Source organism: Hemitrygon akajei, chromosome 4 (assembly GCF_048418815.1).
Source record: "Hemitrygon akajei chromosome 4, sHemAka1.3, whole genome shotgun sequence".
Taxonomy (NCBI): Eukaryota; Metazoa; Chordata; class Chondrichthyes; order Myliobatiformes; family Dasyatidae; genus Hemitrygon; species Hemitrygon akajei.
Window position 1 is genome coordinate 186940194 of NC_133127.1, and position 14032 is coordinate 186954225.

Sequence of the window (14032 nt, forward strand, 5' to 3'; positions counted from 1 at the left end):
ATCTCATAGAAATGCAAGATGTTGAGAGGGGGAATGCTTTCAGAATAGCAAGTCATTGATTTTGGGTAGGTGAAGAGAATTTCTTCTTTGTGGCTCATGAATCTTTGAGGAACAATTCAGAGAATTGTGAAGGCAGAGTCATTAAATATATTCAGGAAGAGATCTATGGACATTTTAATCAATTGTGCTGGGGTTGAGAGCTTCAAATTCTGAGCTATGAAAATCTCCAACAACCTGGCCCAGCTACAGACCCATAGCCAAGAAAGCACACTACTATCTGTACTTCCTTAGGTGGGTAAAGAAATGTGGTACGTCTCTACAGACTTTGACCATTTTATTAATGTATCTTAGAAAGCATTTTATCTATGCCTAGGCAGAAAAGGATTTGCTCAGTTAAATTAACTTGTGTGTATGTAGTGTAAAGATCTTGAGCTGTCAATTATAAAAATACACTAAATCACTGTATTAAAAGTTAAAAACATTTTTGGTATGACTTCTGCTCTACCCATGACCACGAGAAGCTGCAGAGTTGTAGACACAGCTCAACACATCATAGAAACCAGCCTCCCTCCATGGAATGAAATTCTTGGTGCCTCAGTAAAGCAGCCAGCATAATCCAAGACCCTAGCCACCTAAGAGATTCTCTCTTTGCCCCTCACCCATTAGACAAAAGCCTGAAAGCACATCCCACCAGGATCAAGGACAGATTCCCCTGCTGTTATAACACTATTGAATACTTCAATAGTATGAGTAGACACTCTCAACCTCAATCTACCTTTTATGTTCTTGCATCTTGTTATCTATCTGTTTTGCACTTTCTCTGTAGATGTAGCACTTTATTCCAAGGCCAACCATATTATAGCATACACATGAGGGACTGTGTGGTCTACTGCTGTCCATTTGCTACACTTAACAACAGTGAGCAATCCAAAGGTTCAAGTAGGAAGTTAAACATTTGGTGGAGATAAGAGGAGTATTGGCAATTTTCCAGATAGTTATTTCTGAATTCTAAAATTCTAATAAACAGTCATGCTCAAAATATTATAATAGGATCACTTGCTATTCACCTGTGGTCTTCTAAAGGACAAAAGTTAGTGGATGGAGGTAGTTATTTAGTTGCCAAAGTTGGGATAGAGATCTTTTTTCTTTCACTTATCACATCAACTAAAACAAATAGGGATCTTAGCAGCATTATGAATGCTTAAAGTCAGCTGAAAAGTCTCCAAGAGGACTCACCCAGAAAGCATTTCAAACATCAGCACACCTAATGCCCACCAGTCCACTGCTCTTCCATGACCTTTACTCTGGATGACTTCTGGTGCAAGATATTCTGGAGTACCGCAGAGTGTCCAAGTACTAGAAAGGGCAAAGAAAAGTGACCAGTATTATGTCGTGAACAGAGAACTTAAGTAATGATTTTGTCATAAATGATGACTAAATACTGAATAAAATTAACTTTGTATTTGAAGATGGACTCAATGACCACATTATAGGTACCTCCTGTACCTAATATAGTGACCACTGAATGTATGTTTGTGGTCTTCTGCTGCTGTAGCTCATCCACTTTAAAGTTCGACATGCTGTGCATTCAGAGATGTGTTTCTGCACACCACTGTGGTAATGCATGGTCATTTGAATTACCCACACCTTGTAAGCTTGAACCAGTCTTGCCATTTTACTCTGACAAAACTCATTAACAAGGTATTTTCGCCAACAGCACTGCCACTTACTCTTTTTTTGTTTTTCACACCATCCTCTGTGAACTCTTGAGACTGTTGTGTGAGAAAATCACAAGTGATCAGCAGTTTCTGATTTACTCAAATTACCCTCTCTGGCACCAACAATCATTCCATGACCAAAGTCACTTGGATCATAAGACCACAAGACCATAAGACATAGGAGCAGAAGTAGGCCATTTGGCCCATTGAGTCTGTTCCACCATTCAATCATGGGCTGATCAAATTCTTCCAGTCATCCCCACTCCCCTGTCCTCACGCCATACCCTTTGATGCCCTGGCTAATCATTAACCTATCTATTACTGCCTTAAATACACCCAATGGCTCAGCTTCCAAAGCCACTCGTGGCAACAAATTCCACAGATTTACCACCCTCTGACTGAAGTAATTTCTCTGCATCTCAGTTCTAAAAGGACGTCCTTCACTCCTGAAGTTGTGCCCTCTTGTCCTAGAATCCCCTACCATGGGAAATAACTTTGCCATATCTAATCTGTTCAGGCCTTTTAACACTTGGAATGTTTCTATCAGATCGCCCCTCATTCTCCCGAACTCCAAGGAATACAGCCCAAGAGCTAACAGATGTTCCTCATAGAGTAACCCTTTCATTCCTGGATTTCTTCTCCACTGGGATATTTGGTCTGAACAACAACTGAAGCTCCTGACTATGTCCACATGCTTTTATGCATTGAGTTGCTGCCACATGATTGGCTGATTAGATATTTGCATTAGCAAGCAGGTGTACAGGTGCAACTAATAATGTGGCCACTGAGCACAAAATCAACTTGTTAAATAGAGAAGAAAAGCAATATAGAATGTAATGGAACAAGATAGATTTTAATTACAAGACAAAATTCACAAAACCAGGACTTCCAAATGACCATAACATCTAGGCTCTAAATTTTCTAAAATCCTTTCTCTTCATGATTCAGAGTTATACAAGTCTCATAAAAGGTCCCACTGTGCTTCAGCATTGAGTTCAAAACTCCGGAAACTATACTGCAACTTCATAAAACTCTGGTTAGGTGTTGTGTAGAATCATTAGTCAATGGGTCACCAAGTTATCCCAATATGTGCCACCTAAGCAAATGTAACCTTCAATTTTCAGTACATCTTCAAGGTATCGGTGTATTGAATGCTGTGTAACCTCAATTACAGAGTACACGTCAAAGTAAATTTATTATCAAAGTATGTATGTCACCATATAACAGATTTTTGTGTATTCAGTTAATAAAAAGAAATACAACAGTGTTACATACCCCGTGGGTATCTTGTGACTGTCTTACAACCACAATGTAATTGAGTATCTGGTGAGCATGATGTAATGGTCTTATGATGGTGGGGTGATGTAATTTTCCCACCAGTGAGAGGTCATGTGATGACCTACTTCAACAGGTATGAAACAGGAAAGCCTTGCTGTGACGCAGGTTAGTTCGTGGATTAATTCGTCAGTTACTCCATTATGCTGCGTATTCGTCTCATCACGCAGTTTTGTTTTAAAATGGAGTTTTACTTTCTATCTTAAGTCTCAAAGGTTGTTGCCGGCAGTTTCGCCACAACGCTGCCAGTTTTAGTCCAGTTGGAGAGTGAAGATTTATCGAGGTACAGAAACCCGAAGGATCGTGTAAAGTTGATGTCGTCCGCGGTAATACAGGATAGACCTTATTGAATCCTCGGTCAAGCAGGTAGTAACCTGCATCCGAAATAGCCCCTGCATTGGGAACGCAGAAAGGGCTGGGTGCAGCATTTTTCGCCAAGGAAAAGGTCAGTGCCTTTAAGTTGTTTTTATTTCTTTCGTCGTAAATCCTTCGGGCAAGGCATATTTCAGCCGGGATCAGCAGTAACGTCACGTCATTGAGGAATTCGTTACTTCAGGAAAGTCTCTCCTAATTGACTGTGTAAGTCATTTGGACTTTCGCGTTTACCACTTTAAGACTGTGTTCACATTTATCGCTTTAAGAACTGTTCGAGCTGCCATAGAGCAGTTACCTTCCAGTTAAGTTAGTCATTTGTTGTTGAGCTGAGTTTAAATAAATGTTTCTTTGTTTATAAACCCGGAATCCAAGATGGCGGCGCAACACAGCTTGCAGCAGCCACTCCGGAGCTGATTATCTGTTATTTGTGAAGTGGGGTGCCGTGTGCAATCATAATCGATTGAAAACGGATGTGGGAGCACGGAGGAACATCGGGAAATCTCCAGGAAGACCCTCTTCGTTGCTGCTGCTGCGAGGTCCGGGACTCTGCTGGGAAGAACAGGCCCCCAGTCCTCGGGGTTGCGTTGCCGATGGCCGTTGGTGGGGCCGTCTTAATACGCTCGGCAGAGGATGGTGCTCGGAGAAGCTGTGCCAGAGGGGATGGTCAGAGGCTCGGAGGTTCGATGGACTCGGAGTCCGCTGCGGTCAGGTCGCTCTCGGTGTGTGCTGCGTCTGCGAGGCTGGGTTCGACGGAGCTTTCATTGTGTGCTGCGTCTGCAAGGCTGAGTCGGGCGGCGCCATGGAAGTCCATAGCGGGGGTATTCCTTTCTGCCACCGGTGTGGGATGGGGACTTGTGGAAACTGTGTGGTGATTTCTTTTGAACTTGTAGTCTTTTAACATCTTTGGACTAAATTTTTACTGTGCCCATGGTCTGTTTTTTTTAATCAATTATGCTATTGTTTGCACTGTTGTAATTATGTGGTTTTGTGCAGGTCTTGTAGCTTTAGTTTTTGGTCTTGTTTTGTCTAGTGGATTTGAAGCTCCTTTCCAGGGAACATGCTAAGATGGTAGCGCGATATTAATACGCAGCAGCCTCTCCGGACTCTAGACTGGGGATTGCCAAACGTTATGTGGATTTTCTGGTGTAGTCTGTTTTGTTATATGTTTTTGTGCTATCATTCTGGAGGAATGTTGTCTCATTTTTTAACTGCATTGCATTTGTGGTTTCTAAATGACAAATAAACTGAATCTGAAAATGTCTCAATTCTATATTCATTGTTGCCGTATCGTAACAACAGAATCAATGAAAAACTACAAAGACAAACCACCTATGTGAAAAGTCAATAAACTGCAAATACAAAAAAAAGAAAAACAAAATACTAATAAATAAGCAATAAATATCAAGAACATGAGTTGTAGAGTTCTTGAAAGTGACTCCATAGGTTTTGGAATCAGGTCAGTTGAGTGAAGTTCAAGAGCCTGATGGCAAAGGGGTAATAACTATACCTGAACATACTGGTGTGAGATTTGAAGCTCCTGTACCTCCTTCCTGGTGGCAGCAGCAAGAAGAGCATGACCTGGAAGGTTTGGTTCCTTGATGATGGATGCTGTTTTTCCTGCAACAGCACTCCATGCAGATGGGCTCAATTGTGGAGAGGGCTTTATCTGTGATGGACTGGACTGTATCCATACCACACCATGATGTAACCCGTCAATATACTCTGCATTGTCCCGGAGTCTCTCCCTCACACAGATGCATAGAACTTTATCAGTTTTAGATGACATGCTGAATTGTTGCAAACTTCTAAGAAAGTAGAGGTGCTGCCGTGCCTTCTTTGTAATTGCACTCAGGGAGGTATCCTGGGTTCAGGATAACTTGCTTCCTCAAGTTCAGATGTGACTAATGTGAGGTTAAGCAGTTTGTGAAGAAGATGAATCTGTGAAAATTGTTGCCACAGAGGGCAGTGGAGTTGTTCAAGACAGAAATTGATACATTGCTGGTTGGTAAGCAGGTTAAGCAGGTATGGGAAGAAATGGGGAGGAATTGGTATGGAAAACAAGAATAGCCATAACAGAATAGTGGAGTAGACTCAGTGGACTGAATGGCCTAATTCTTCTCCAAGATTTACCACCTTGGTGTGGTGGAGAGACTTCTGAGTTTCTGAAATCCGAGACAAGTGATCCAAGAAAAATCTCAATGGTGAAGCTGGTGGAAGATAATGACACATTACAACAGCTGTGAATGCGGAGGATGGTTGCAGCAGTGAAGGGCTCCCAGTTATCTTGCATTCTATGCCACTGGACCCTGACCCCAATCCGTCAAGAACCATCTGGTGGCTGCCCATGCATCTGCCTCCCATATTAAACAAAGTCATGTATAGGCATCTCCATTAAGGTCAGAATATTTGAATCTTGGATTGGCCTCTACAGCCACCTGAGGACCAGCAACCTCATACTCTACTTGAGTGACTGTACTACTAACAACAGATAACACTGATAACTAGATTTAACTGAACTATCACCCACTATTGAAACCAATAAGTTTCCAGAAAAATAGAGGCAACACTGGAAAACACACTTAACAATTATACGCATGTAGGTGTTCTTATTAAAAAAACAACCAAGCACAAGTTAAACTACCAGAAAAATAACAATTCTACACAACAATCTAACAGTACAGAAAAGGTTTACTAGGATGCTTCCAGGATTAGTGTGTATGTGCAAAAAGAAAAGGTTGAACAAATTCCAGTGTTTTCTCTGGAGTGGTTGAGAAGAAACCTGACAGAACAATATAAAATTATGAGAAGCATAGGGAGTCAGTTGCTAAACGTTTCGTAGAATTTAAAGGGATATGCTGGGCAAGTATTTTTTCTCCCTCTATACAGAGTGGTGGGTGGCCAGAATGCACTGCTAGGGCTAGTGGTGGTGGCAACAGCAGATAAAATTTGTGGTTAAGTAGTTCTCAAATAGGCATGTGAATATGCACCAGGTGGAGGCAGAAAGGATTAACTTAATTAGGCACTGTTAGCTTTGTCAGTTCTGTACAACGAGGTGGGCCAAAGGATGTGTTCCTGTGCTACACTGCACTTAAATAATGCGGCTCCTTACTGTAAACCTGAGCGCTTAGTGAACAATTATGAAAGTCAATGATAATTCAAATTTCAAAGTAAGATTTATTATCACAGTATATACACGTGTCCCCACATAGAATCCTGAGATTCTTTTTCTTGTGGGTGTACTTAGCGAATCTATAGAACAGTAACAGTAAATAGGATCAATGAACAACAAACTATGCAAATGCAAATATACCGTAGATTTCGCACTACAGAGCGCACCTGATTAAAAGCCGCTGGCTCTAATTTTAGAAATAAAATCAATTTTGTACTTGTACAGGCCGCACCGGATTTTCGGCCGCAGGTGTCCCACGTTGTAATATGAGATATTTACACAGAAAGATATTACACGTGAGGATTTTTTAACTTTTAATTAAATCCATATGGTAACATAAACAAATACATATTGCAAATGCTTTTTTTCGAACCGTGCCTGTAACGCGGCTACTTTTAAATATACATACGTATCGGTAACACAAATTACGTTGCGTATACTTTTTTACTGAACAACATTCCAATATCTCCTAACGACTGGTAAAAAATATATATACTGCAGCCTACCAGGAAAAGTTATTGATCGCCTTTAACTTAAAAGCAGCGTTCGCTCAGATCTAATGCCGCTCGCCCCCCACCTTCCCGTTTATCGCAAACCGGTATTTCCCACAAGACGCGGCGAAACCGGGTGTGACGTCATAGCATCCCGCGATGTAGTACAGAAAACAAATATAGTTAAAACACTTCTAACTTTAACTAGAAAATGAATTACTAAGCGAAAATATTATAAACTAAATAACTGCCATAAAGGCAGCACAATGCTTTTCTTCGAGTGTTTTCCATGTTGATGAGGGTGAGTACAAATGACTGATTTACAATAATTTAATTGTGAAAGTGCGCTTGATTTATCGTACAATTTCATTGGACCTCTGTGAACTACTCATCAATTTTATTGGTCTACTGTTACGAGGCAAAATGTTTTTGGCGGCATGAAAAAAAACATGCATTAGCCGCACCGTAGTAAAGGCCGCAGTGTTCAAAGCTGTTCAAAATGTGGGGGAAAAGTAGCGGCTTATAATCCGACATCTACGGTAAATAGAAATAAACAATGAGTATGAACTAACATGAAATAACAAGATAAAGAGTCCTTAAAATGAGACCACCGTTTCTGGGAACATCAGAAATAGAATGAGTATAGTTATCTCCTTTTGCTCAAGAGCCCGATGGTTGAGGGGTAATAACTGTTCTTGAACCTGGAGGTGCAAGTCCTGAGGCACTTGTACCTTCTACCCGATGGCAGTAATGAGAAAAGAGTGGTGAGGATCTTTGATGATGGATGCTGCTTTCCTACGACAATGTTTCATGTAGGTGTGCTCAACAGTTAGGACTTTAGCCATGATGTACTGGGCCAAATCCTACAAAATAGCTTTTGTAGGATTTTCTGCTCAAGGGCATTGGTGTTCCCATACTAGCCCATAATGCAGCCAATCAGCACACTTTTCACCACACATCTACAAAAGTTTGCTAAGGCTTTTGATGACATGCCAAATCTCTGCAGAATCCTGGGGAAGTAGAGGTGCTCAAGTGCTTTCTTTGCAATTATACTTATATGATGGGTCCAGGACAGGTCCTCTGAGATAGTGACACCCAGGAATTTAAAGTTATTCATCCTCTACACCTCTGACCAGTACTGATTTATGAACCTCTAGTTTCCCTCTCCTGAAGTATACAGTCAGCTTCTTAGTCTTACTGACATTAAGAGGTTGTTATTATTACACTACTCAGCCAAGTTTCCAATCTCCCTCCTGTATGCTGATTCATCACCATTTCTGATACAGCCCACAACAGTGGTGTTATCAGCAAACTTGTATATGGTGTTGGAGCTGTACTTAGCCACACAGTCATAGGTGTAAAGTGAGTAGAGCAGGGGTCTACGCACACATCCCTGTGGTGATGGGGATTTTGGAGAGGTTGTTGCCAATCCAGACTCATGGGAGTCTGCCTTTGAGGAAATCCAGGATCCAATTGCACAAAGACGTATTCAGGCCCAGGTCTTGGAATTTGATTAGTTTTGAGGGGATGATGGTATTAAATGCTGAGCTGTAATTGATAAAGAACAATCTGCTGTATGCACCTTTGCTGTCCAGATGTTTCAGCGTTGTGTGAACAGCCAATGAGATAGCACCTGCTGTAGACCTGTTGCTTCGAGTGGATCCAAGTCGTCACTCAGACAGGAACTGATATGCTTCAACACCTGCCTCGCAAAACAGTTCATCACTGTGGATGCAAGTGCCACTGGGTGATAGTCATTGAGGCAGGTTACCATGATTTTCTTGGGCACCTGTATAACTGAAGCCTGCTTAAAGCAGGTGGGTACCACACAGTGCCAGAGGGAGAAGCTGAAGACTTGCGTGTACACACCAGCCAGTTGGTCAGCACAGGTCTTCAGTACTTAGTTAGGTGCTCTGCCTGGACTGGATGCTTTCTTTGGATTCACTCTCTTAAAGGCAGCCAGCATGTTATCTTTGGATACTGTAACCAAAGGATCATTGGGGCTGTGCGATGGTTCCTCCCGTTCTGGTGGTCTCATCTCATAGCTTGCCACACCAGACAGTCAGCCATTCTTGCCTGGCACGTAGTGTCAGGATTGGTCTCCTTTCGGATTAACCGGGTCATGGTATGAACGTTCCTGACTCAACCCTTGTTTTTTTTTTACGAGGCTGAGTGGCTAGCTACGGTGGTCAAAGCAGGTATAGAAGGCATTGAGCTCATCTGGAAGCAAAGCTCTGCTGAGCCCCATGTCGCAAGATTTAACTTTGTAAGAGGTTATGGCATTCAAACCCTACCACAACTGTCCAGCATCCCTCGTTGATTCCAGTCTAGTCCAGAATCTCCATTTCGCCCTTGAGATGGCTTTCTGAAGATCATATCTGCACTTCCTGTAGCATTCCTGATCTCCAGACTTAAATGTCTCTGATCTGGCTCTCAGCAAATTCCAGATTTCATTGTTCCTTCATGGCTTCTGATTGGGGTAAACCCTGAACAATTATGTGGGAACACACTCATCAACAGCTGTTTTAATAAAGTCTGTCATGACCCTGGTGTAGTCATTCAGGTCCTCAGAAGAGTTCTTGAACAAGGCAATCCTCTAACTGTTCTGTGACCACTTCTTAGTTGTCTTGAACTCTGGAGCCTTGCTTATAATTATAAATAGAAATTATAGACTGCACACAATTGCAAAGTGACAGAAGCAACTATATGATATATATATATATATAAAATATTTATTAAACTGCAAAATGTTTCTGGTTTTAAACTTTCAGAGTTTTACAGCACTGAATTCAATAGATTAAGCCAAAATTCATTTACCTTGGCTTCTGAAATTGCTCTTTCTGGAGTGTGTATTCTTCAGTTATTCAGAACTGATAGCTCAAAGAGGTTAATAATGGTCAATTAGTTCTGGTCTATTATGAGAAAAGGATGGCGCATAATGCAGCTTCAGGTGACAACCTATTCGCATTACTTCATAGCAACATTTGAACTTGAATACAGTTCACGGAAAACAATCCAGCTTTGACTAACAATACAATATTGTTCATTTGTTAAAATCATTGACAAAAGCAAGATTATACTAGAATACACGGTTAATACATGAGCTATAATTCCAACTTGTGTTTTCCAGAAGGGAAGAATAAATTATTAATATGATAGAAAAATGTAATAATCTGATACAGCTGTTATCCCAAGGAGGTAATGGAGATAAGCTAGTGCTACCTATTAAATGCTCCCAATGATGTGCATCTCAAAAAGCCTGTGACAACCAAGTCCAGCTCCTGACCTTCACATTTCTTCTGACAGAAGGGGCAAAAGCAGGCTAGTGGGGTTTTAAAACCAGTTGCTTTGGGCAGATGGAGCTCACCAGCTATGGTTGGCAGCTCATCTAGGAGAGAGAAATCTCTTGATCTCAAACTTCTGCTGCCTTATGGGGAAGCCTTCAGGAGTAAACTTTGAAAGAAAAATCCTGAGCTGGGGTCCCCAAGGCAGTCCAACATTTGATTCAATGCTGACTGGCAACTCCCGTGATGCCACTGGTGCCAAACTCTACTAATCTCTGCCGTTCCTTTGAATTCATCAGCTGCGTGGAGAGGAGGAGCCTGCTACTTGCTTTCCATGTCATACTGCCCTGGCTTGCATATTATGTAGCCAGATGGGATGCATCATCCATGGTTGACTCTAGCCAATGGAAGGCCTCTGCATATTACATGCAGAAATTATTTACCATCTGTCAGTTAGACCATAAGATATAGGAGCAGAATTAAGCCACTTGGCCCATCGAGTCTGCTTCACCATTTTATCACGGCTGATCCAATTTTCCTCTCAGCCCCAATCTCCTGCTTTCCCCCTATATTCCTTCATGCCCTGACCTCTCAATCTAAGTCTATCAATCTCTGCTATAAATATAAATAAATACTTGGCCTCCACAGCTGCCTGTGGTTAAGAATTCCACAGATTCGCCACCCTCTTGCTAAAGGTATTCCTCATCTTCATTTTAAAAAGATGTCCCTCTATTCTGAGGCTGTGTCTTCTGGTTTTGAACTCTATTTCAATGAGATCATCCCTCACTCTTCTGAATTCTAGTGAGTACAGGCCCAGAGCCACCAGACACTCTTCATACAACAAGCCATCCAATCCTGGAAACATTTTCGTGAACCTCCTTTGAACTCTTCTCTCTAGTTTCAGCACATCCTTTCTAAGATGAGGGGCCTAAACTGCTCACAATACTCCAAGTTTGGCCTCACCAGTGCTTTATAAAGTTTCAACATTAGATCCTTGTTTTTAGATTCTAGACCTCTTGAAAGAGAAATATAGAAAACCTACAGCACAATACAGACCCTTCCGCCCACAAAGCTGTGTCAAACATGTCCTTACCCTAGAACTACCTAGGCTTACCTAGGTAAGCTTTTTTTCTAAGCTCCATGTACCTATCCAGGAGTCTCTTAAAAAAACCCTATCGTTACCGCCTCCACCACTCACTCGCCACTCTCTGCGTAAAAAAAACTTACCATTGACATTTCCTCCATATCCACTTCCAAGCACCTTAAAACTATGCTCTCTCATGCTAGCCAAATGAATGCTAACATTGCATTTGCCTTCCTCCCCACAGATTCAACCTACAAATTAACCTTTAGGGAATCCTGCACAAGGACTCTAAAGTCCCTTTGCAACTAAGTTTTTGTATTTTTTCTCAATTTAGAAAATAGTCAACCTTTTCATTTCTTTTACCAAAGTGCATGACCATACATTTCCCAACACTGTATTCCATCTGCCACTTCATTGCCCATTCTCATAATCTGTCCAAGTCCTTCTGTAGTCTCTCTACTTCCCCAAAACTACCTGCCCCTCCACATACGTTCAAATCGTCCACAAACTTTACAAGAAAGCCATCAATTCCATCATCCAAATCATTCTCATATAATGTAAAAAGACATAGAACATAGAACCCTGTGGAACACCACTAGTCACTGGCAGAAAAGGCTCCCTTTATTCCCACTCTTTGCCTTCTGCAAATCAGCCACTAATTTATCCATGCTAGAACCTTTTCTGTAATAACATGGGCTCGGAGCTTGATAACCAGCCTTGTGTGTTGCACCTTGTCAAAGACCTTCCAGAAAATCCAAGAATAGAGCATCAACCGGTTCTCCTTTGTCTATCCTGCTTGTTACTTCTAAATATTTTAGAAAATACTTGTTAGATATTCATTAGATAGTAGTTGGTCATAATTAATAAGGATGCTTTAGTACACATATATAATTGAGACCATTTATTACAAGGAATAATATTGGGTAAATTTTAACAAGGGATACTGATTATTGATACAAATCTTTTGTTTAAAAACATTTGTTTGGGCTATTGAAGGGCAACTTGAATATGCTAGAAAAGCTTAGCTCCATTTCGAAACTTAATGCTCTGTCAATGAAACTGCATATAGATAGATGTTAGCTAAACCCTGACCCAAAATATTTAAGAATTATATTCTCTTAGCTCATGTCTGCAATTATTCACCATCATCAAGTAGTGCTGTTCTAAAGACGATCTAGCATGGTTTCCAAATATAAATGTACATATAAATCAGGCTTTGATTAGGTGCAACATTTATTAGAATATATCTTAATTTACCAGCTCAGTCATGGTAATGGCAATGCTTAACATGTAGATACATGTTAAAATTGTTAGCTGACAAAAAAATGCACTTAAAATATCTAAAATGGAGGACAAGCAATCAACCACATGGAAAACTTTGTAATTTTAAGTGATGTTCTCAGGATCTGACTCTTCAGCAGGATTACATCACCCTCTGGTGTTGGAATAAGCAAAGTGCAAGTACACAACAAGGTCAAATCCTTTAGTTGTACAGAAATGGAACCTTCCGCTCATTATGTCCATAGCAACCAACAACACTAATCCCAGTTCTTTCCACATTCCTTTTAACATCCCCTAGATTCCACTACTTAAACTCAGGACAATTTACTGCAGCTAGGGGAGTATGAGGATCTTCAACATCGCTTTCAAATTACATACCACCAGCCTGAAAACGTGTGGCCATTATTCCACAGCTGATGGATCTAAACCCTAGAATCCTTTGCCCAACAGAAGGGAACAAGGGAATGTGCTTGGAGGTAGATGAGTTGGAATGGGAGGATGCTTGCAAGTAATAAATATCTGAATGGTTTGGTTAAGCAAAGTCTGTCATTTTGCTCAAGAGGGCCATGGAAGTGCTTCATTATATTTTTGTCAGTATTCATAGCCAAGGATTCAGACACAAGTTTCAGAATCCACAAAAACAAAATGCAGAATAGGCCAAGGTAAAGATGGCTAATTGTGTTCCTTTTTTTTCAGTATTTCAGACAGAGCTTATACCTTCTTTGTCTCTCCAAAATGGCTCAGAATCCAATTCCATTCTCTAACTAGTCCAAACGTCCAATCACAATATTGTTCCACTCTTTTCCTATTTGCCTACTTTACTTTGCTTGTGCATGGAGGTTAATAACATCCTCCATTCATTATCTGGACACTACTGTTATTTTCTCCCCATAATTTCAAACTACTGACGGAACTTTTGTTCCTTGTCATTGATCGATTCACAAACTAGGTCATCAAGATACAAGCCCAACATGAATGTGCTATACCACAAATGTTAGTTAAAGTCTGTCCTGAGCTTTATAGGCTCATCAGTCCGGTTTCCATGGTGTGAGGTGACTGAGAGTACGACACTCTCCCCACCCCCCCCACCCCCCGGATAGTAACCCCCAGCATTTTGCTGGTACCCATTTTCAGCTGGGTGGACTGATGCAATGTGTGGTTAAGTGCCTTGCTCAAGGACACAACACACTGCTTTGGCTGGGGCTCGAACTCACGACCTTCAGATCGCTAGTCCAACGCCTTAACCACTTGGCCACGCGCCACACATGGCACAAAAGGCAATGATATAAATTAAG

At 41.2% G+C, this 14032-nt stretch overlaps 1 protein-coding gene across 1 annotated transcript in view; it reads right to left on the reverse strand.

Moving 5' to 3' along the window:
- The window catches only part of prkx (protein kinase X-linked), a 133602-nt gene that overhangs the window by 49160 nt on the left and 70410 nt on the right, over window positions 1-14032 (reverse strand). The window contains exon 4 of the mRNA XM_073044233.1: window positions 1237-1356. Within this exon, the coding sequence (XP_072900334.1) occupies window positions 1237-1356 (120 nt within the window). The remainder of the gene's footprint in view (window positions 1-1236; window positions 1357-14032) is intronic.